The 23,134-nt window shown below is 46.6% G+C and overlaps 3 protein-coding genes across 8 annotated transcripts in view; 2 read left to right on the top strand and 1 right to left on the bottom strand.

Moving 5' to 3' along the window:
• DNM3 (dynamin 3) overlaps nt 1–5,625 on the top strand; it is a 458,318-nt gene extending 452,693 nt beyond the window's left edge. Inside the window, exon 21 of the mRNA XM_006211125.3 lies at nt 5,443–5,625. Within this exon, the coding sequence (XP_006211187.1) occupies nt 5,443–5,479 (37 nt within the window). The 3' untranslated portion in view covers nt 5,480–5,625. The remainder of the gene's footprint in view (nt 1–5,442) is intronic.
• Nucleotides 5,626–7,766: 2,141 nt separating this feature from the next.
• C21H1orf105 (chromosome 21 C1orf105 homolog) overlaps nt 7,767–23,134 on the top strand; it is a 37,382-nt gene continuing 22,014 nt past the window's right edge. The window contains exons 1-2 of one of the 4 annotated variants that reach the window (XM_072946111.1): nt 7,767–8,055; nt 21,657–21,742. In XM_072946111.1, the coding sequence (XP_072802212.1) occupies nt 7,855–8,055; nt 21,657–21,742 (287 nt within the window). In that variant the 5' untranslated portion in view covers nt 7,767–7,854. Of the gene's footprint in view, nt 8,056–20,816; nt 20,904–21,656; nt 21,743–23,134 lie in introns of those variants that run through there. The other 3 variants (XM_072946112.1, XM_072946110.1, XM_006211153.4) reach the window with 3 other exon arrangements.
• On the bottom strand, nt 18,023–20,796 carry PIGC (phosphatidylinositol glycan anchor biosynthesis class C). 3 transcript variants are annotated; one of them, XM_072946109.1, is made up of 2 exons: nt 20,575–20,796; nt 18,023–19,419 (listed from the first exon to the last, which is right to left on the bottom strand). In XM_072946109.1, the coding sequence occupies exon 2, from the start codon at nt 19,199–19,201 to the stop codon at nt 18,308–18,310; it is 894 nt and encodes a 297-aa protein (XP_072802210.1). In that variant the 5' UTR covers nt 19,202–19,419; nt 20,575–20,796; the 3' UTR covers nt 18,023–18,307. The 3 variants fall into 3 exon arrangements, with proteins under 3 accessions (XP_072802210.1, XP_006211190.1, XP_031544626.1); XM_006211128.4 differs by lacking the exon at nt 20,575–20,796 and adding an exon at nt 20,212–20,561; XM_031688766.2 differs by lacking the exon at nt 20,575–20,796 and adding an exon at nt 20,257–20,561.

The following is a 23,134-nucleotide window of genomic DNA, read 5'->3' as shown; positions in this document are numbered from 1 at the left end:
AGAGGCAGGGCATCCATCCCCTTTTTCAGGTACACATTTTTCATTTGGCAAACAATATAATTATTTGACATTGACAGGCATCTCCTTAACGTGGAGAATAATACCTAAATACTAGACCTCTCAAGTATGGAGCTCAGTGAAAGAAGATAATGTTTGAGACTCAAGCCATGAGTTATGTCATTTCACCAAGAGGACTGCAAGCAGTGAGCTCAGAGTTGAGTGTGAAGGAAGCGAGATGATTTCAGAGAAACGACAATTGGGTCGCTTATATCACTCATTTGTTTCTTAAAAGCTCAAATGTGTCTTCTAGATAATCTTCAGTCATCGTGTCTAACTGGTATGTTTAAAATTATGTGGTGCTCTGTATTGTGAAACTTTAAGAATATTTTGAAGCATATATAGTATAGGCATTGATATTTATATATGTATATGTGTGTGTAGGAAGGTGTGTATGTTGAGAGCAAGAGAGAGGAAACTCAAGGAAGAGTTTCCTGTTTGTCTTCGGACCTGTTCACGCTGGTACATTGGCGAGACTTCTCGCCAGTCTGATCTGGGATTTCACACGTGGCTCGGCCCAAGGCATTCATTACTTTCTGATTTTTACCCTCATATTCCTTAAACTTTGCACATTATATCATGTTTTTAAACTTATGATAAAATTACCCTGTCTAACCTCCTGCGTTGTCTGTTGCCAATTTGATAGAAAGGATTCCTCCCAAGCAGAAATTCCACTGTTACTTGATTTGCGTTTAATTTCACACGTACGGCCTTTGTTTTACTCGCTTGTCTATGTTTCTTTTCTCTCCCTTTTCTGAATCAATATCCTCTTTTGCTTTTTGTATATAAAGAAGCAGTGTACAAAAGCAAAATCTTATCTTCTCTGTTGATGAATTAATTTGAGCCGGAATACTTTCCACTGTCTTCGTGGCACTTTCAGGATTTCTTAATGCTGATATATGGACGGACTCTGTGAATGGAATTTTTGGAGCAAGTTCCTAAAGCCTGTATCATTCTTGAAGGTCACATGTACCTATTGTGAAAATGTGAAGCTGTATTTCTGAACCTGAAATAAATGATACATTTGAAGGACTCCCCCTTCCTCATTCCTGTGCATATCTGAGTCGTGTCTATGCTTATCGGTAAGATCTGAGACTTCTAAATATTTGTGACTCTTTTGATCCAGTTGGCCCAGAATTACCAATGCGGAGAAAGGTAGCATTTGGCGTTACTGTCAAGAACTTGGGGAAGGATGGGATTTTTAACAGGCGCAAACTAGACAAATCAAGGGCAGGAGAGCGGGAGACATTTTAGTCCTGATTTGAAGTCATTGTTGTAGTAGGTTAAAGGACATAAACCTTGGACAGCTGGAGGGTGCAAAGTGACACCTGCCAAGACGCACTGTGATATTTTGCCACTGAAAGGGAGATGGTCATGAAAAACTGGGAAGTAGCAGGAGGAAGAGTACTCTGTGCAAACGTTAGGTCTACAGAAGACATTTCTTACAGAAAACAACTGAAGTCCTGACTCCACAGCCAGCCTCCATTGTTTAGTCATTGGGCATTGAGGGGAGAGGTTACCCCTTTCCGTTCCCCCAGTATTAAGATAATGGCAGAGTATTCAGTCGTCACACGTCCTTATCCTAACCGGGTTTCCAGAGACTAAAGAAAGGTCCTTTGTTACAAGAGTTTCAATGATAGGTCCCCTATCAACATATAGAGACCCAGATTTTGCCATCTGAAAGCAGAAGGCAGGAAGGGGGGTGGGGTGGGGAATGCTGGTTCCCTTTCCCTCTGTGTTCAGGATAAGCTCTTTGTGACAAGATGAATGGGAAAGACTGCTGGATTAATTCACGCCTTCCTGTTGTAATTTCTTTCTCGTATCGATCCATCTTCCATGGGTGGAGCCATCAATGCCTTCAAGGGAGACTTGCGAATGGAAGGGAGAGTCACGATGAGGATCGTGCTGTGCACTTGTGTTTTGTGTGTGTGCGTGTGTATGTGTGACTGCATGATTCCATATTCAGAACTGTTCTTGATGGAAATTAACAAAACCAAAGGACCTTACTGTAACTGTCTGGCAAACTCCCATTTGTATTTTAAAAGTAGTTCTGACAACAGTGTAAATATCAGTTCGTTTTTGAGATTCTTGTTTTTCTGCCGGAATCTTTGAATTTCATACTGGGAAGTGCTGACTTCACCCCACACCTGGCATCGCCACCTTTAAGGCCGTTCGTGGGTGTTCTTTCACACTCAGGCAGCTTGATACTTACAGTACCTGCAAGACACGTTGGCTAAAACTACAGCCTTAATTTGGGGTTTCCCAAAATCCATTCCATGAGATTTTTAATAAGTTTTACACACACATACACCAAGGATTTCTTGATTAAATATACTTGGGAAATGGTGACTAAAAATTGTTTCTTTAGTGGAAGACTTAACAGAAGCTTTAATATCAGATTGCAGGCTTAGTGTCTACGTGTTTCTCAGACTTTTTTGACTAACAATGCTTTGTTCCTAGAGCCTCTCCCAGGACCAGTGTTCTCAGGGACGTGCCTTCGGAAACACTGCTTTAGTGGCTTTAGGCCAGAAGGAAAAGGCACTGAGTGATATCAGTCAGGCTGTCACTAACACAAAGTTGTGTGATAAAATCAAATGTAGTAGGTAGCAACCAGAGCTCCCAACTCAGGACAGTCCTCCTGGAGCTCTGTCCTTGGTCACAGTGGTGTCTGAGACCCCGGGAGGGAGGTCCCAGAGCAGCAGATAGAGACATACACACAGCGGCTCCTAGGGAGCCTGGTGGAGGCCTCGGATACTTTTCAGTATTAGCTTTTCTCTCTCCATCTCCAAAAATGAACCCCTTTAAATTAATTACATTACCCCATTGTCTTCTTGCAGAAGGAGGGCTCTAGGTTGACTCCAAAGTTAAGATCAAGAGAGAGGAGTTGAGAAGCATGAGTATTCATATTGCTTTCTTGCCTTTCTTTCCCAAGCCTTCCGGCTCACCCGCCGCCCTGGGATATTAAGTTATCTAAGTGATTGGCAAAGAGAACAGGTAAAGACTGTTTTGTGAGATGATAACAGAAAAGGAAAAATACATATTATTTAAAAAAGACCTTCCTGGGGTTTTTGCCGGAGGAATGTCACCATAAGAACGGACTGCAGCACTGAGGTAGATCCCAGAGGATGTGGGTAATTCATCATTCGTGTTCATTATGCCCATGTTCCAGAGACAGATTGTCCTGCCACCTTACCTTTCCTGTTTTGGCCAAACGATTCTATGAAGTCATTTTTCAGAAAGCTCAAGAAAGTATAACCTGAAATTATAATCTTGAGTGCCTGGAGTTCGCTTGTGTGGTGAATGCTGGCAATGATGAGCTTTAAGACGGGTCAGCATCTCGGTGTCCCGACTCAGTACTCCACCGTTCACGTTAGAGGCGGCAACCATATGAGGCGCCTTTGCAGCCCTTCCTATAAAAACCCTCAGTATTTTCAGCCCTTGCCTTCAAGCACTTCAACATTGTGTTAAGTTGTACAGAAAGTTCTGGAAAAGAAATGGTCACAACGCAGACTGCCGAGATCCAGAACAAAAGTTATTCTGACCCACGGCACGGTGTCCTCGTCCACGATGATTTTTTGGCAACGAGAGGAAAGTTAGATGCAGGTTGAGTGAAGAGGAGGAGAAGGGAGCGAAGGGGACAAACGTCACGCTGCTGCCCGCAGCAGACATCCTGGCTGTCCGTGAAGTGTCCTCCATGACATAAGGTTTCTGATCCTCCCTCTGGCCTAGAACACCGAACGCACTCAGGCAGGAAAGCGCTCTGGCCTGTGCTGACAAAATGTCCCTTCAGCACTGTGGACTCGCTGTTCAGTTTAACGGCTCGCCTCCCCGCCCTGCTGAGGTCATTAAAGTGTTCCAAAGCCCCTTCAGAACTCAAAAATAGTTTCTGTCTGCTGGGCAGGTGATAAATCTCATTGAGCCTGACAGGAATTTAATTACACTTTCTTCATGAAAACACCAGGGACACCCATTACCTGGATCTCTAAAGCTAAAGGCTTGCAGACCCCCCGCAGTTGAAAGGTTATGGACCAATAACAAGTTCTTCATCATTTAAATGGATGGGAGGCCTCCTTAAGTGCAGCCAGCTTAAATTGGACCAAATTAAAATTGGTCTTGGACTTTGGGGAAGGTAAGATCGGTTTTGTTTGTTTTTTTTTTTTAACCACTGCTGAGAAATAGCCCGGTAAGTTTGGATCCATTAACATCTCCTAGAAGATGAAAAAGCAGTTTTGTTTTTGTTTTTGTTTTTTTGTAGACCTCATTGCTCCACTCACTGAGGTGTTAACAGAAGTAAAATGGAAGTGAATATGTTGTTGAACACCTGGATGTGTAGCCAGAAGGAAGTTCTGCAGGGAGCAGGGTGCTGAACCAGCCTCTGAGTTCTATGGCTTGCCGTAATGTTGAGCTCATTACCAACCGATTTAGAAAAAGGAAATTAAATGTAGATGTCTGCTGGAAACCCGTGGGGCAGCTTCACTGGGCCTGCTGTTTTCTTACTTACAGAACTGTCCGTTGCCACATAGCATTTACTGTATCTTCCTAGCATCACATCATCCAGAGGGGCTGATGTCAAAATGAAGCACAGCTCTGGACCCTTACTTCACAAGCAGTGGGACAAGATGCCAGCCAGGCTAGGGATACGGAGGAAGAGCCAGCAAACCAGATTTCATTTACCCTGGACCCTGTTCAAAATAAATGGGACCTTCAGTTGCCCTTAAGCGTGAGACGGAGGGAAATCTCACGGAATCCTGGGGTCACCATGGACCAGATGTAGCCTCGTAGTTTTCCCTGGGCCTGGAAAGGCTGTCACATCAGGATTTTCACGTGGAGCAAATTCTGCTTTACAAATCCTCTAAGGTCAGCCCCTGATATTTTCTGCTTTGTGATTACATTGCTCATTTGATCTCCTGCCACCTTCTAATTTCCTTCATCTTAAAAAATTTTTTTTTCCACTGGTCATATGTCTGTATCCACTCCCTCCCCCCCTGTGGAGATTTCACAACATTTATTGAAATCACAAAATCAGGGCTAGGAAACAAATACTCAAGTCATAAAGGTATGTGGCTCTGGTCCTGTTCCCATTGCTCTGAATAGGATGGCGTGGATTTATTATCCATGGTACAGAATAATAAGGCTTTCGAGTGGGCTCAGCTGGCTCAAACCCAGCACACGGCTGGTTCAGGAAATGTGCTAGGAGCTGCTTACGGTGCCATGTGGTCCTCTCTCATTTCCCCTGCATGTCTGCTTGTTTCTTGTCTGATTTGGATTTGATTTTTGTGAGATATTTTTGCATGCTCTTACTTGCATTTGTTTTATAATTTAAACATTGTTTTCTTCCTCTGCATCTGTGTTTTTCTGTTTGTTATTTTGTTTTGTTTTCACTAGGCGACCCCCTCCTGCAGTTCCAGGACGACCATCCTAACCCCCCATCACTCATCTCCTTTTGTTTCTGACAACATGTCCATGTGGTATTTAAAAGCCTTTCATTTGCACTATATGTCATATGTACATAAAAACTTTTATTTTTGATCTGTCTATAATAAAAACAAAGTCTATTCTATATAAAAAAAAAAGGAAATGTGTTCTGTTTCTTTTTCTCAAGAAGACCAAAATTAAAATAGGAGTTTGTTTCAAAACCAGGTAAGATGAAAAAATACATAATTTGATCTTTTAAGGAGCTTAAATTGAAAATGATTGACTTTAAGTTCTTAACGCATTGTGATTTAAGACTCTATTTGGTGGAGAATAATTATCTTCAGTGGAAGTGTCTGTCCAACAGAAGAGTGAAAGATGAAGTAAAAATCCTGGGTATCAAGAAAAGACACAGAAGCCTGAAATTTTCAGCCTGTCTCCAGGAATCCCATTAATAATTGTTGAACAAAGACATTTTTTTCCTATTTGTATGACTTTTCTGAGAGATAAAATATGTAAGACTATGGAGACAAAAGATGTAACATTACAGGAGAAATTGTAGGTCTGAAACACAGAAATCTCACACATTCTATTTGGCAGAAACACATCATTGGGATAAAAGTACAAGACAAAGAAATGTTGCCACGTTGAGAGGAAAGAGTCTTACTGATGTCAGTAAATGCTGGAAGATCAGAGTTTATACGAGTTTATAGGAAAAGAGAACTTATTTTTATACCTTAATCTTCAAATGATAATTCCAACACTGAAATTTTAAGCTATCATTAAAGACAAATCCCAAAGATTTATCCAAGTAAAATGTTTATTATTAGGGTAATACAGCCCCTCCTGCCAAGTATGTGATCTGAAGCCTTCCCCAAAGTTTGAGATTTCATTCAGAATTTTCTTTTTGAAGATTTACCTGGTCTAAATTAGATGAGATCGCTTCCCAACGTGCCTCACTGTAGCATAGTAAGACAAACACACCGTTCATCCAGACTCCATGGTCCACTCACTTCATGCCTGGCCTGTGTGAGCCCTGGCGGAGAGAGGCAGCATGGACGATGTGGGCAGGGACCCCGTTCAACCACGGGGACCCCTCACTAACAGCGCTCTTTACCTGGGCCAAAAAAATCTAAGGACTACGTTCTCCTCCCCAAAATGCAATAAAAAGCCATTTTATTTCTCAGGTTTGAAATTTTCACATGGCAAGTCAGGTCCACGTGTACGTGCATCCCAGGTCCAGTGACTGTGAGTGAGAAGCACTAACAAAGAGGAAAATTCAAAGGCGCCAGAGCCAAGGGTCAACCAAAGCTCCAGTTTACCTGGAGGTGACTGCGTTGATGCCAACTATCACAAGACCCAGTCTGCTGCGCCTGCCTTCCCTTCCCGTCGAGGCATTTGATTTCTTAATCAGCGTTCTGATCGGGTAGCATTCTCGTCTGAGATCATTCTCATCCCAACAGACACAGTGTTCCTGGATCATATCATACCACCTCCCCAGACACAAGCAGAGGTGGTTAAAGGGGAGGTTTCCACCAGTTCATTGTTTTAAGGTGTTTAGTCCTTTTCCGCTGTGTCTTAAACGTGAACTTATTTTTATACGCCGTGTTACACTGTGTAGATGTTTAAAACTTAGATTGACTTGCTGACCATGAGAAAGGAAAGCTCAAGTCGTCACAGAATGAAAGGGTTCCCTGGGGACCTTACTCAGTTTCCTCAACAAGAAGGTGTAGCCCCTTCCTCACGTTCGGCAGCAGGAGAGAAGAAAGGGGGTGGGGGAAGGAAGCAGACTGGAGTAAAATGAAATGGAGGTTTGGTCCTATTTCTTCACTGTCTGTAGTGTCTCTGTGTTTCACGACCCCATTCACCCTTCCCTGGCTGTCCCTGCCGCCAGCTCCAACCTCAGTCCTGGATGGAGAGCTGGAGACGGACAGTTCTTCCGAGTTGCCCGCAACTGAGGATCGCCGGGAGGAATAAACTACATTATCTTGAATAAACACCCTATTTCTTAAATATTCTCATCCCTTTATTTATGCATCAAACCTTTCTTGAATTTGTAAGAACATCCTAGTTACTGGGGACACCAGAGAAGTTAACAGGATAAAAGTAGCTGACCGAATATCTAAGCAATTACAGAACAGAGCTATGACAGGAGAAAGCTTAGGTCATTTTTCCAGGGAGAACTGTTACTGACTGCAGTGCTGAAGCTGCTCTTTGAGTCCTAGAACCAAATTATCCGCTTGACCCAGAGCCTGCTAACATTCCAGAACGTGGTGATTTTGACCTCTGACAAAGAATGCAGCAATGGAACTCATTTCAGCCAATCAGAAACCAAACCTTGCATTCCTAATGGAATAGTTTAATACGAGACTCCAAATCACTCAAATGCTGGTTGAGAAGGACACAGTGGTATTGAACCTGGAGTCGTCTGTTAACTTGGCTTTGGCTTCTAACAAAAAAAAGCTTGAGATTCAGAAGGTCCTCCACAGAGGTCTTCCACTGGACGCAGTGACAGGAGTTAGAGTCCCCTGGTCTCCAGGCAGAAACACCCAGGACACCCAGGAGATGGAGAAAAGAGAACTAAAGGTAGGGAAAAATAAACAAAACTTTGCATCCTTTCCTCAGGGAGTTCCACCTATAAATAAATGTCTGTAAGCCGCAGGAGCCACATATACACTGAGGGGTGTTTCAACAAACATCCTAAAGTTAAAAGCCAAAAGGAGATAGGGAAGTAGCCTCTGTTGTTCATTTACAAACATGGATACCTTCAATGAGCTTGGAGCCCGTACTTACCGCCTCTTTCTCCCAGAGTCTGAAAAATGCTTGCTAGCATCTGTTTTATAACTCAGCACTAAGTATGATTTTAAAAAATCAGAAAATTGAAATCTTTAGTCCAGGTCCATGAGATTCTGAAATAAACCATTGCAACTGTGAATCCGTTGTAAAGACATGAACCCCACCCTCATCCCCAGAAAGAAAAGATCGCTGAACAAGAAAAAGTTTCTTCTGTAGCCCTTTATAATACTGCAGCCCATATCTGAACAAATCAAGGGAGTGTACGCTCCCACACCTCCACGTGTCCCCATCTAAAGGGACACACCAGCTGCGTCCACCGCCACCACACACACCTGTTTTTGTTTGTTGTTTTTTCTACCGCAAGGTACCACTGAATCGCGATCCTGTCGCCATACTGAGACCAGATTAAGTGGCAGGTTGTTGGATGGGTCAAGGCCATAGAGTGCCCCTCCCACACTGTTTTCAATCAGGTCACGTTTTCCAGTGCTTTATATCAGGTCCTGATTTTCAGCCCCAGGTCATTTTCAGGGACGCTCCCGAGCGGGAGCCCCAAGCAGGCACAGAGTCAAGAAAGCCTGGCAAGCGCTGGGGGCCAGACGGACATAAGGACCTCAAGATAGCGACAGAGGCATCACCGCAGTGGGTTCTCCCTCTCAAGACAGCTGCTAGCAAAGTATACTTTTGAAGCTCCATATAACACAACAGAGAAAACTACTCTTTCAGGTTTTTAAGAGCTGTGTTTTCTTCCCCCCGTGTTTTTCTCTGTGGGTACCTTCCGGAGGCAACGGAGAGCCAGTGAGAGCCAAGGAGATCGTTCCTTTGCCTGCTGCTCTTTCCTCTTTTAAAGACAAAAGTGCTCTCAGCTCCAGACACAAAAGCTGCCTGGGGCCTAAAAATCTGTTGATTTTGCAATTTGGAAAAGAGTGGGAGGCCCACAGTGTTCTCACTGAGCAGCGTCCAAATGTTCCCTGGGCCCCGCACACGGCCGCGGGGCCTTCCTGGAGTGCGAGGGCTGCCAGCGGGGCTCAGCAGAGCAGCTGCCGCTCCTCCAGCCGGCTTCCACCGGGGCCCGAGGGACCGCCGTCCTGGACCTCTGCGTTGGGAGATTCTGTGCTCCCTCATCCCTGCCAAATCATGGCCAAGGGATTGGAGAGCTGGTCTGTTGAGGGCACACGACCTCACTCGGGCTGATCCCTGGGGTACTGGTGCCGGGCTGCCTTTCTAGGCCCCTTTCCCCGGCTCTCCTGTCCCCGCATTACCTGATGCGCGCTGGGAGGCACCAGTGCCAGGGGGCTGCCGGACCCCTGGTGCTGAGCAGATGCTGGGCTGCTAGGAAACAGAGACTTCCTCAGCACCGTCCCTCTGGGGAGTCCTGTGACTCACAGCCACGTACCTGGGGGGAAAACGCTGCTTTGATTTGGCTGGTGATTGTCATTGTACCGCCAGGTAAACGGGCCGGCGCTAACTGCACCTGTGAGTTGGCAAAAGGCAAGAAGACACCAAAAGCAGTGGTGTGGTGTTAAGGAGAAATTAATCCATCAATCTAAGAAAGAAATGGAAAACTTTGTTTGAGCCAAATTTGAGGATTATAATCCGGGAAGAGCATCTCAGAAAACTCTGAGAACTGTTCCGCCAATCAGTTTTACAGTTTTTTGAGGCAGAGATCTGTGCAGCAAATGACGTATTATTGACAGTTTACCTAATCAAGATTTAACCGTCGTCCTGGTGGGTCACGTGACCCTGCACGAGCTCACGAAGGAATGTTGTCGGTTCAGGAGTTGTCTCAATGCTGGGAGAACGCTGCTCTTCATGGCTGAGCAGGTATTTCTGCTGATGGAGACGGGGTTTGGTCGATGCCTAGTGCAGATACACAAGGCACAGCGTGGGCAGAGAGGAGGCCAAAGGGCAGGAAACAATTTTTTGTGTTTGGATTTTTCTTGGCTTGGCATAAAACAGGAATTTTATTTCACAGTGGTCTAAGTTAGCTTGCTTCAACCAGTCTTCAGCAGTTTCTCCTCTGCGTCCTGCCTGCAGCTCAGCTCGCCAGAGCGCTCTCAGTGGTCGGAGGAGCGTGCCTCCTGGGGCCCGGCCCTTCCAGGAGCCCGGTCAAACCCTGGCTCTCACTTCAGCTCTGAGCACTTTCCCCAAAATCGAACTTTCTAGAACACTACAGGTGGCACTGCGCCACTGTCAGACATTTTCACAGTTCTCAGATTTGTCATTAGCCCCCAAGGGCTCTTGTCAAACGTGCATGACCCAGGGGTTGAGCACGTCAGCTCTATCAGGGAATGACAAAAAGCATGTTCGTGGTGACCTGAGGAAGCCCACGCACTACGACCACTCCTCCTTCAGGGTGGAAAGGAAGCCTTAGAGACTCTCCACCCTCCCCACCCTCCCCACCTCCCACCAGCACTCCCATCCTCATCGCCTGCCTTGAGCCCCGGGACTCGTGCGGCCCTTGACCCCAGCCTGGGTCGGTCAGCCAGGAACCCTAGGCTGCGGGGCACCCTCCTCTCCAGGACTCTGCTCGCCGTGCTGTGTGGAGATGAGAGTGCAAGTCCACTCTGCGCGCTCCCCCGCCCCGCCCACCTGCTGGAACCTTCCCGGTGCCCTCTGTCACTTGCGTCCCACTGCCAGCAAACTTCCCTGCGTCTTCGCCTGTTCTCTGGGTGTGTCTGTCACCTTCTTGCTCTAACACAAGGGCTTCCAGGGCATGGCTTTCCTGAGCCTTCTTGAAAGGGGGCACTTGTCTCCCACAGCCCTCGTCCTGCTGAGCCTGAAGTGGGGTAAGTACCCTTAGTTTTCATTTTTGCTTTCAGACCATTCTTCCTCCCTCCTCCCTAAAGCCCTCAGCTCTGAACCTCACCTAGCAGATTATAGCACGTTCCCCTCTTTGTTGCATTTACTACCAACCTCCAGTTCAGTCTCCCTTATTTCTTGGTGACTTTGGCTCCTGTGTCACTGTCGCTCTCTCTCTCTCCAGTACCACCCGGTCTGAATTCTTGGGGATTTCCACATACGCGTGGGTGCTCCTCCCAACACCCCCATCCCCACCCGCTTCTCATGCCCTTGGACTTCACTCCTCCATTGACGTTGCCCTCCTTCTGACCTCAGCGGCTCACTCCCAAAGTCATAACCTTGTCTTTAATCTCTGGCCTTCCTGTCTTTGAAACCCCTTGACCCTCCAGTCCCTTGACCTTTGCCCTGCCCCTCACCCCCCGCCCTTTACCCTTCTTGAGGTTCATTCTCCTTCTCATTCGTATTCCGTGGTCAGTCATTATAATCATGCCCATGCGTATCAGCCTGTCTCCCTTGCCCTTCTCTCAATCTGATAAAATCACCACCCTGGGTAAATTCAACACCGTCTACTCTGGTTTGCACCACGTAGCTGTACGTGGTCAGGAAAACACACAGATACACTCTAATTGGTTTCACTTTAAAATCACAACTACCATTCTCACTGCCGGGCAATGAGACAAAGCCTCCCCAGTTCACTCACTGTCCCGATGCCCTAAACTATGTCATATGTCCTCACCCCATCACTTCCTCCCTTAACCTCACGTCTCAGCTGATTCTTTACCTCTTACTTCCTGAGAAAATTGAAGCAGTTGGAAAAGAATTTCCCAAGATTCCCATCCTGTCCTCTATCCACTTACCATCTACCCACTTCTCAGCACCTGTATGTATATACTCTGCCTTCCCCTTGTAACCGTAGATCAACTATGCCTTCCCCTCCTAAAGCCGGTCTCTCCACGTGTGCACTGGACCCCATCGCTCTCACCCACTCAAGAATATTACCCGAGCAATTACTTCTTCCCTTTCTCACATCAACTATGACTTTCTACTGTTTCATTTCCATCAGTATAAAAACATGCTGTCATTTCTCCCTTCTTAGAAAAAAAAAGAAAAAGAAAAAACTTTCTTGTCCTCACGTCCCCTTTCAGTTTCTGTCCTATTTCCGGGCTCTCCTTTGAGGCAAAGCTTCCAGAAAGTTGCCTGTACCTGCTGCTCCATTTCCTCTTCTCGGATTCTCTCTTAAACCCATTTCAAATAGGTTTTTATTCCCACCACTCCACACACACAAACACACATTGTTCTTTTAAGGGATCCCAATTACCTCCTCCTTGGTAAATCCAATGGTCATTTCTCAGTCCTTGCTCTCTTGCTCTGTGAGATTTTGATCTGATCACAGATGATCACCACCCCCTCGTTGAGTCATCTGAGCTTGGCTTCCAGGACTCTAAGCTCTTGATTTTCCTCCTGCCTCAGCAGTTGTGCTTTCCAATTCTTTTTGCTTGTTCTTCTCTCCAACCTTTTAATTTGGAGTATGTGGTCCTCTTCTCTGTCTGTATAGACTTCCTTGGTGATCTCATTCAGTTTCATAGCATTAAATGCCATTTAACAACAAGTCCCAAATTAATATCTCCATCACATACATTGCTTCTAAAATCCAAACTCGTATCTCCAACTCCCCGCTCAGCATTTCAGCTTCGATGTCTATGATACATTTCACATCCTATATGCCCCAAACTGAGCGCCCAGTCCTCCTCCCAGAAATCTCCATCCACATCCCCTCGGACGCCATCTCAATGGCTGGCATCTCCATCTTTCAGTTTGCTCAAGCCAGAAAGCTTAGGTGTCCTTTATGATTCTTCTCTTGTGTTCATACCCTACTTGTCCCCTTGACTCTACTTTCAAATTATGTCCAGAATGTGACGGTTTTGCACCACTTCCTCCGCTGTCACCCTGCTCTGAGCTACTGTCGTCCCCTGCTTGGATGAACATCAGAGCCTCCAAATGCTTCTTCCTGCTCCTGCTCTTGCCCCACAGCAACCAGAATGAACGTGTCGGAATTTGTGTCAGATCACACCCCTCTTTTTCTCCAAGACCCTCCAGTGGTTCCCAACTCAGGGTAAAACCAGAGTCCTTTAAATAGCCTACAATGTCCTGCCTGACCTCACCTCCCTCATCCGCCCTCTGGCCTCACCTCCTGCCCTGTGTGCTCACTCCACTCCCCGGACACAGTGGGGGTCTTCCCTCGGGGCCTCTGCAGCCACTCCTCCCTCCGCCTGGAATGCTCTTCCCCTGAGACTCTGGCTAATCCCCTCACCTCCTTTAATTAAGTCTTTGGTTAAACATTACGTCCTCCATGAGACCTACACTCTCTCCCTTAATACCATTGCAACTTCTGTTTCCAATAGCATACATTACCTTCTACTTATGTTTACTGCCTGTCTCCTCCTGCTAGGACATAAGCTCCACTAGGTCAAGGAACTTTGTCCGTTTTATAGCACATAGATCACAGATACATCTCAAGCACACAGAACAGTATCTGTCATATAGTTAGTGTCCAGTAAATATCTGTTGAATAAATGAATTCCTGAGGCCAACCATCATAAAAATGTGAATGGTAGAGAGTGAGCAGAGGTGTGCCTAAGTGGATAACAAATGTTTTGTGAGATGTTGGGGGAAGAGAATAAGGGTTACAGGGGAGGATGAGGGACTTGACTCAGCTGCCGACCTGTTAGCCTTTAGCCCTGGATGCAATTCAGCTATCAGCAAAGCAACGTTCTGGCCCAAGTTGGCCCTGTAACCTTAGGTAAGGTCTTGACTCAAAGATGAAAATAATTTCAGGATTGTTATCAGAAGTAAATAAGGTAATTACGTATATAAAGTGCTGAGCACAGTGCCTGACATACATTGGGTGCCCCAAAATGTAGCTATTATAATTTATAAAATCCCAGCGTGCAATTTACTTCCCGAATTTATGAGGAGGGACCTCAGACCATACAGTTATTTCCCAAACCACAGTTCAGCAAGAGTTCCAAGACTCATATTGAATTTCATTATAAAAAGGAGTATCGATAACTTCCACAAGATGGCACTGTGTCCCAGCCCTGCTTCCCTGCATGCAAAGGGTCTGAAACATTGTCAAATTGTGTGACTGATGCCCTCTGCTGGCTTGCTTTTGCTTTTCTTGACCTTGAGCCTTTGGCTTAGAAGGTGTAAATGATGACGCCATATGCTTCCTCGAGCATGCTCAGTGTGAATTCTTAAATCCATAATTTAAGCCAGCTGCCCAAATGCATGCTCAAAAGTTTACAGCATGGACACAGCATACAGGCATAATAACACTGACACCAAGGTGATGCCACACAGAACCACTGTGCTGTGGCTACTCTCATCCCTGCACAGCATTCCAGTGACATGGCGATCATGCATCAGGCCACAAAATAAAACACACCTGCTGCCCTGGGGCTCTGCCTCTCCTCGGTCCCTCAACACTACAATCCCCGGTACCATTTTGGAAGGATGGGCAACACTGCCTTCCTGTTCCTCCCTCCTTGCTCTCATTTGCCACCCCTCACCCTCCAGCCTTACTTATAACTGAGGGTGACAAGAAACAGAGCTGGGAGGAACGGGTAAAGCTTCTTATGCAAACACGTATTTGACAGGTCGGGGTTTTAATTCCGATGCTACTTTAACCTTGTTGCCCCTTCCGCCTCCCCCGCCCACATACACCACACCATAATATTCTCCAAACACTTAAGTCATTAATATCCTACTTGCACCCTTTCAGTGTGGTTTAAATTTAAAGGCTGAGTGGATTACTGTACCTAAGTGATGAGTAACTTTCCCCACAAGTGTCGCACTGGGTCATTCCCATCACCGGGGCTCGCACCTCTCTGCCAGCAGCAACCCCACGAGGGGTACCACCGGTGAGGCTCGCCGTCCCTCAGGGGGCAGCAGCCAAGGGCTTGGGATTTAACACTTTCTCACGAAACACTTAATAATTTGTATTTGCATTGTTTCCCAGACTTTTCTGTAACCCATTTATATCCCTGGCCTGTGAGACTTAAGAGTTACATGTAGAAGGTATATAAAATGGTTTTTTCATTTGTCTTCAACTTACCCTGCTCAAATTTCAAAGGGTGTCTTCTCCTGTAAGTCATGATTTGGTGAATACCATTCGCTTTCACCCTTACCAGTTTTATAGGCAATAACTGTCTCTTTTGAGCCTTCCTTCCAGGCTGTGTTCTAGTCTCTAATCTGTTTTCCCAGGCCAACCTCCTTTCCCTTTGATTCCTACCATTTTGATTACTCTAATTCCACTACAGCCTGGTTGTGAGGCAACCAATTCCGTACTAAGAATTCCAAGCACAAAAGCACTGGATTAAAGATAATGGCCAGAGTTTTGAGCCAACGTCATCCAGACACTCCATATGGAAGACCTTAGCTGGCTGTGCCATCTCAGGCATCTTGAACTTAACATGACCCATTCTTTATTTCTTATCTACTTCACCTCCAAGCCTGCTCTCACTCCTGTTTTCTCATGGAATAGTTGTTGGATACACAAATCCACTCAAGGTAGAAGCTCTCCAGTCATCCTCTTCCCCTTCTCCCTTCCAATATGAATTTACTAGTTCTGAAAGTCTCTCTCATCAGACCCCTCACCTCCTTTGCCCACTGTCACCACCCTTCATCCAGACCCTCATTTCTACTGTCCCCATGCTCGGCCTCTGTAGTTCAACTAGAACACCGCTGCCAGAATTTTATACAAACACACACACACACACACACAAATACATAGTGCATTTGGTGGGAATCCTGCATCTCTTTTCAAAATCTTCTTAATTTGCCACTGATTACAGGATCCAATAATTCAAGGTATTCACCACTCTCAGACCTCAGCCCGTCACGACCGCCTGTCCATTTGGGCTGCTCTCCAGGGCCAGGATGCCTCAGGCCCTGTGCACTTGGGCCTACTGCTCACCCTGATTAGAGCATCCTTCTCCCCACAGCCACCTCCTTTCTACCTGAATTAAATCTGCTGCCCCACCCTGCATCCTCACATCCAACCCCCCACACCCCACGCCCTGCCACCTCCACACTGAACTTCTATAACCAGCAGGCAGAACAGGATTGGGTAACTCAACACCATACAGGATGACAGAGCTGAAAATGACAGCACAGACACAGTAGTTCATCCAACAAAGGAACTAGTCTTGAAAGTGATTCAAATTTGGGGAACTTTCTGCTCATCACCACGCATGCAGTCACTATGTGAGTGCCCTAAAGTTAATCACTGGAAATCCATTCAAATAAGGCAAATGGATTAAAACACACACACACACACAAAGACCATTTTTATACAACTCATTACTACATTCAACCACTAACCCCTGGCCTGGTTCCTCACATAGACTGAATAGTAATGAGGAGCCAATTCTGGCCAATCTAGGCACGTGAGGGCCAGACCCAACACAGGCAGTAGACAGATGCTTTGCGTTCCACAGGTCAGTCTCCAAAATCCTTCTCTCCACGTCAGCCAGCGTCCTTGGACTGTGAAAGCGATCTAATTGGCTTCAGGGAAAACTGGCATCCTAACCCCGAAACACTGCGCTCATCCATCTAAACTAAAGCAGACAAAGAATGAGAGATGAAAGAGCTGAAGACACTAGTTCCCAGTCCTATTCAAGACACTTTTGAGAAATTATGTTCAGAGGGGAAAAAAAATTTCTCCTTAGGAATACTACAGCCCTGATGAAATTTCTGATTTGAGACTGATTTCTAGTGAGAAGCAGAAGTACAGGAACTTGCCCCAAATGAATTATTTCATGAGGACAAGCTATTCCAAGAGGCATCTGATGCATCTTGCACTGTCTGCCCTCAAGTCTCCCTCCAGGTCAACTTAATAACACCTAACACATTAATGCTATGTGTCTGACGTCCTTCAAAGCACTTTGCATAAATATACCTCATTTATCACAGTTCTAGAGGTAGATACTTTCATTCCCACTTTACAGATGAAAAAACTGAGAAATAGAAGTTAAGTAACTAGCTCGAGATGACTTTACTCCTTCCTTAGAAAGCTGGATTGCTTATTACCTGCAATATAAAGCCCAAATCCCTGAATACTCAGAGCCCTCTGTTACTCAGACCTCCCATTCCAACTTTCCCTCAAGTCCCCGTAACGCTCCCCGCCCTGCACTTCGTGCTCCTGCAGAGACCAGATGGGGCACAGATAGTCTCATCTTGCGTACAAGGGTTTTCTGGCCTGATTTAAATTGGACAGAGTTTACCAGTCAGATTTCGTATTAAAAAAAATCACATTTACAGCAATGGGAATTTCATTTAGAATTTTATCTGGACTTCTAAAGATCTGAAGCCAGGCCCAAATTCTGACTAGACATGAGCGGGAGGATAGTGGGTACCCTCTTTGGATGGGCATGCCCTCTCCACAGTCTTCCAGTTGCCACTGGCCACACAAAGCATGCTAGCTCCCCTGGCTCCTTACTAAAGCCTTTGCCACCCTGCCCTACACCATCTTTAGCTTACCCGAATCTCACCTAATCTTCAAGGCGAAGCTCAAAGGCCATCTCTTCTAATATTTCCCCATGTCTCCAGCTCACTTTGACCTCCAGCCTCCTCACATTCCCCTAGCATTCTGCTTGTGTCTTATGACACATCATACTCTGCTTATAGTTTGTTGCACACATGCTTCACCAAGAACTAAGCAGAAACTCTGAATCAAGGTTAAGTGACCAATTCTGTGATCTTACGCAACAAAACTGGACGTGGCACCCAGGGTTCTAGGATTTGAGCTCCAGAGAAGTAACAGAGCCTGCACTTAGTACACTGCATTTAGTGGGTGTGCAAGTGAAGTGACATGCACATCCACATCCACACACACGCTCGTTCTCTTCACGTCCCTCTGTCTGCCTTCTGCTTACAGAAAAACCATGCAACAACTTGATGGATGTGTGGATGTGTTGTTAATTTTTTTTTTAATAAATAGAAACCACATCACTTCATTTGTTACAGTGAATAATGAGAGGCAGTAATTCAGGAGGGCCCCAAGCAGCTTTTTCATCCACAGAATAACAGAAAGGATAAGCACCTTCACCACCCAAGCCTTTGGTTAACGTTTTCTTTCGACCTCTGATCTCCCACCCACATAAGCACGCTGCTTCCAGAATGGAACTCTGCTAGCTGGAAGCCGAGTCTATCAGCTGGCCTTAACGGAAGGGAGGTCCCTAACTCAGCTGAGGAACCTGGACAAGTCTTCTTTGATTTCAGCCTCATCCCAAGGCCCATGAATGTTTTCTTTAAAAAGCTGCAGGCGAATGAGGTAGAAAGGGCAGAGGCACGAGATGGAAACCAGCAGAAGGGCAAATAGTATGGCTCCCACAGCGCTAATGGACAGGAGGCCTCCCAAGGCTGAAAATGCAAAAAGCAGTGTGACTCCCACATAGCTGCGTGGGGTGCAGGCCTTCAGTTTCTTCTGTAACATGGGCCACAGGGCAAAAATCTGGATGGCAAATGTCACCATGATGAAGGCATGCAGGGACCGGGGCAGGCGTGAGGCGAGGCAGACGGAAGCGAAGATGGCCATGTTCAAGGACAGTGTGCTGGATACGATGGCAGCGTTGGCGCCATAGTCAAAGAAGATGAGGTGGCCTAACAGCATGAAGACCGACATGGCGTAGATGGTGTCAGTGCTGACTGACTCCGTCAGGGTCTTCAGCACCGGCGAGAAACCGTAGGTGAAGGTGATGAAGACTAGAGCACTCTTCAAGTCAGCCCACCGGGTCCGCCCGCTCTTCTTCCGTCCTTCACCTCCATCAATGAGATCAAACAAAACATAGCCAATCAGTGAAGATGCCAGGCCAGTCCCAAAAAGCCAATGGGGGGCCAGAAGACCCTCATCCATATACCACCAGATAACCACAAAAACACAGACACTGCACAGCTGCTGTATCACCACGCTGGACTCGAACACGACAGCCCAATACTGGTATTTCCGGGCATAGATGTTCTTCCGGAGCTCTTCCAGGAACCTCCGGTCCACGTAGTTATCAGGAAAGGGCTGTCGCTCATACAAGACTTTCTGCCACCTGGCCTCTTTGGTGTTAGTTACAGGCTGGGCACACATTATCCTTTTCCTCAAGCTCAGGCCAGCTCAGTCGCCCTTGCAGAAGTCCATGTGGTTCTCGTTCTTTACAAAGTTTTGAAATAAGACCTCTCTGGAAATTCCATGCTGCGTCCTGGTTGGTATCGTACTGACCTTCCCTTGCTTTCAAAGGCAGCAACCCAGGCTAGGCCTGCGGCAGTTGAGTCTGTCCCCTGAGGCAGGACAATACAGCCAAGTTCCTAGAAAAAGAGGGACGATGTATCTATGAAAGTGGTGAAAGGTCCAAGGTAGGACTAAGTTAAAATCAAACCAACTTATTAGTTTGTTAGAAGTTTATTAGAAGTCTGAGTAAAATATATGTGGTGGCCATCTTATAATTACAGACATTAAAATTTCATTTCAGATTTCACATTATAGTCCTTTGTCAGCTATCACTTACCGAGTGCCTACTATGTGCTAAGAGCTTACAGAGCTTTTCATTTAATCTCCACAACGTTGCAAGTTAATACCAGCCCCACTTTAACAAATAGAAAAGCTGGGATTCAAAGTGCTTATGTAATTTTAGCCCAAGTTAACAGTAGTGAACAGTGGAGCCAGGTTCAAATCAACGTTTTGCCCCAAAGCCTGTTCCTCACGTGTCTCCCTCTAAACCAGTTCTTAACTCAGGCGTTCACATATCCCTGAGGTCTATGGATGGCTTCAGACCGTTCAAAAACCCTCCTTGTCAATGCATACTTGTAGCTGCAATGCATACAAATTTCTAGGGCTAGGAACCCAAGCTTTTACTGGGTTCTCAAAGGCTAGTACTTGAAAAAAAAAAAGAAGTCACCAGTCTACAGACAAAAGTAAACCTCACAATACAGAAACGTATGAGCTCTATGCTTTACGAAACCAAAACCAAGGACTCAAGATTCTTAATCCATTAACAGCTATCCTTCAAAGAGCTATCGTCCTACTTAATAACGGCAAAATTCTTAGGAGGATGGAAGATAATGAACCCCTCCACACAATGGGAAAACTAAAAGAAGTACCAAGGTCATCCAGCAAGTCTGCGAAGACAATTCTTACGTCCCAACCTTATTTCTTCCATGGAGACCACCGACAGGTTTTGCTTCACAAGCCAGACACCCTGGGAGCCTCCCTGATGCAGAAGGGACCCCAGCCCGGGCATCTCACGGCCGCCCGGGGGCTGGAGGGTCTGAGGTGCCGAAAAGGGCAACGCCCGCCCGCAGGGTCGGGGACAGGGCAGGGGCGGCGGTAGGGTCGGGCTGGGTAGGGTAGGGTGTCCCCGGGGGCGCCCTGCTCCCCCGCCCGCCGCCGCCCCTCACCCAGCCTCGGGCCTGCGGGGGATGGCGGAGGAGGCCCGGAAACACTGACTCCCACTCGGAACCCACCTGCCCGCGAGTTCCTAGGGGTGCGCGGCCGGGGAAGGGCGGCCGCCCGCCTCCTTCCCCATCCGGGGCGCCGGGGTCGCGCTGGCGGCCAAACACTTCCGGGGCCGCCCCGACCTCCGCGGCCAGAGCGCCCCGTCTCGGTCGACGCGGCCGCGGGTTCGCTGCTGCCCCCTCCTGGCCGCTTGGAGGAACTCCCGGCTCCTCCCCCGGGAGGAACGCTGGGAGCCAGCAAAGCAAATCCACAGCGGGTAGACCCGGGATTCGGCATCCGAAGGGCAAAGGAGAGAGGCTGGGCTGGGAAAGAGATTTATTGAGCTCCTATTATGAAGGCAGGCCCTCAGCTAGGGACTTCCCATGCACCCGTGCGTCCGCTGGACACATACTAAATATCTACCAGTATCAAGCACTGTCTTAGGTGCTTGTGTTATAGCCGTGAAGGGAACAGACAAAAATCCTTGCCCTCGAGGAACTTTCTGTCTTGTGCATATCCTGTAAAGTGATGATACCGTCCTCCTTTCCTAGAAGACAAAACTCAGGCTCAGAGGTTGTGATTTGTCCAAGGCCACACAGCTGGGAAGTAGATTAGCCAAGATGAACAACCAGTTGTCTGTAGCTTCAAAAGGCAGTTCATTCCTCTTTGCCTCCCAGAAGGGAGGAGAGAGGAGGGCCTTGTAGCTGCAAACAGCCAGACGCTTTGAACAGGAGGCTGCTAATTTTCAGCTGAGGTCATGGAAGTATTAGAGGATGCATAAACAGATGAGAGTAATGAAGAAGCAAAGGGATATAGTAGAACACAAGATACAGTGGACACAAAAGTCAGAAAACCTAAGTCAGCTCACCAGCTGTGTGACTCAGCAAATCTCACTGTCTAAGCTTTGATTTCTTCAGCTGTAAAATGGAGAGGACACTGTTTCCTCTTGGCTACTTAATGAGAGAGTCAACAGGGTCAAATACGAAACATAAACATGCTGTGTAAAATGCTGACTGCCCTAGAGCTGCTGTGAGCTTACTTTGGTCTCCTAGGGATGGCAATGGTCACGTGAATCACTTTGGCCAAATGATCTCTTTCCATTTCTCTCCAGGTTTCTGTTCCAAGATTTGGCAAGATTCCCTGGTTTAGTGAGGCCAGCCTCATCAACAAGCCATTAGTGTTCAGCCTCCCCAGAAGGTAACAGCTCAGCCATGGGGGGCAAAGATTTCAAGCAAGGTGTCATGGAAGATGACTTCTGAAGGGTTAGGGGCAGTTATCTGAGGGGTACGGCTGATCGGCTGAGAGACATAAGTCAAGCGCTCAAAAACCAGAAATGGTTTCTAAGACAAAAATGAGCCCTGAGAGCAGGCCTGGCTGGAGGCAATGAGACCTCAGTGAACCTCCCTCTCCACCACCACTAAACAGTACATGAGAATTTGCCCATGGACACTGCCTTTCAAAACACTTCTTTCCTCTTTGTCATCTGACCTTTTCTCATTGTGTTAGTTTGAATTTGTCAAATTTTAACCATCAAAAGTCTAGAACCATAAATTCCTGCCTTTAGAGAGTAGCAACTTCCTGTCTTTAAACTTTGGGTCAGTCTCCTCCAATCTCACCGGTCCTGCCCTCTCAAACAGACCCTTCTGGAACACATTTCCATTTCTCACAATTGGGGGAATTCATGTGTAGGGAGCTGCCACTTGAAAGAACCAGGTGTCCTCGTTCCTCCCCCATTTTTGATCTGCGGGCGTGGAGACAGACCTTGTTCTTAGAGGGGAGATGAAAGGAAGGGTGAGTGGGAGGTTGATGTAGGGGGTGAAGGGGAGACATCAGGGAAGACTAGGGAGAGGGCAGGCCAGGGGGGCAAGTTTGCAGGCACAGCGTGGATGAAAAGTTGGCTCCCTGGCATAGAAGGTCATTTGCTAGGAAAATTATGTTCCCTGAGAAGAGTCTTTGCTCTTGGTGGTGACTGTCATGGACCCTCCTGCCCTTGGATAAATGACTCACCGTGAGGGATAGTCCCTCCACACCCCCACTTCAATAACAGGTACCTTTGCTTTGTCTGCCGCACTTTTTAAAAATAAGATTCCCAGTGAGCAGCTAGACAGTTCTGCGTATTTTCAGAGCACCTATGAAGTGTGTGTTGCTCAGTCCTGGTTTTTTCCCCATAACTCTGAATATATCTAAACTCTAGCTAATGTCTTAGTTTAAAGCAGGCAATCAGAGATTGACCAAACCCAAAGGTTTGTTTACTAAATAAAAACACAGGTGACGTAGTTCTTTTTAAGAGTTGTTAGCACTTCAAGGATCAGGTGTGTAATGACAGTTTAGCACCTTTAAACTGGGGGCAGAGTACAAACTCACATGACACTGACCGTCAGAGGGACAGCATGAGTGAGTGGAGCCGACCAAAAGGGAATGCGATCTCCTCCCTTCAGGGGAGGGACTGTCGGCCTCTCACAGCGTCAGCGCCACCTGCAGGTATGTGACCCCGGTGTCCAGATCTGCTGGTTTTTCCAACAAAAGCAGAAATCTGGATTTTTATGTGAAATGGCTAGTGTTTGACATCAAAATAGTGTAACATTCCAC

This window comes from Vicugna pacos, chromosome 21 (genome assembly GCF_048564905.1).
Source record: "Vicugna pacos chromosome 21, VicPac4, whole genome shotgun sequence".
NCBI lineage: Eukaryota > Metazoa > Chordata > Mammalia > Artiodactyla > Camelidae > Vicugna > Vicugna pacos.
The sequence above is the reverse complement of the archived record's forward strand: the minus strand, read 5'-3'. Positions and strand labels throughout refer to the sequence as shown.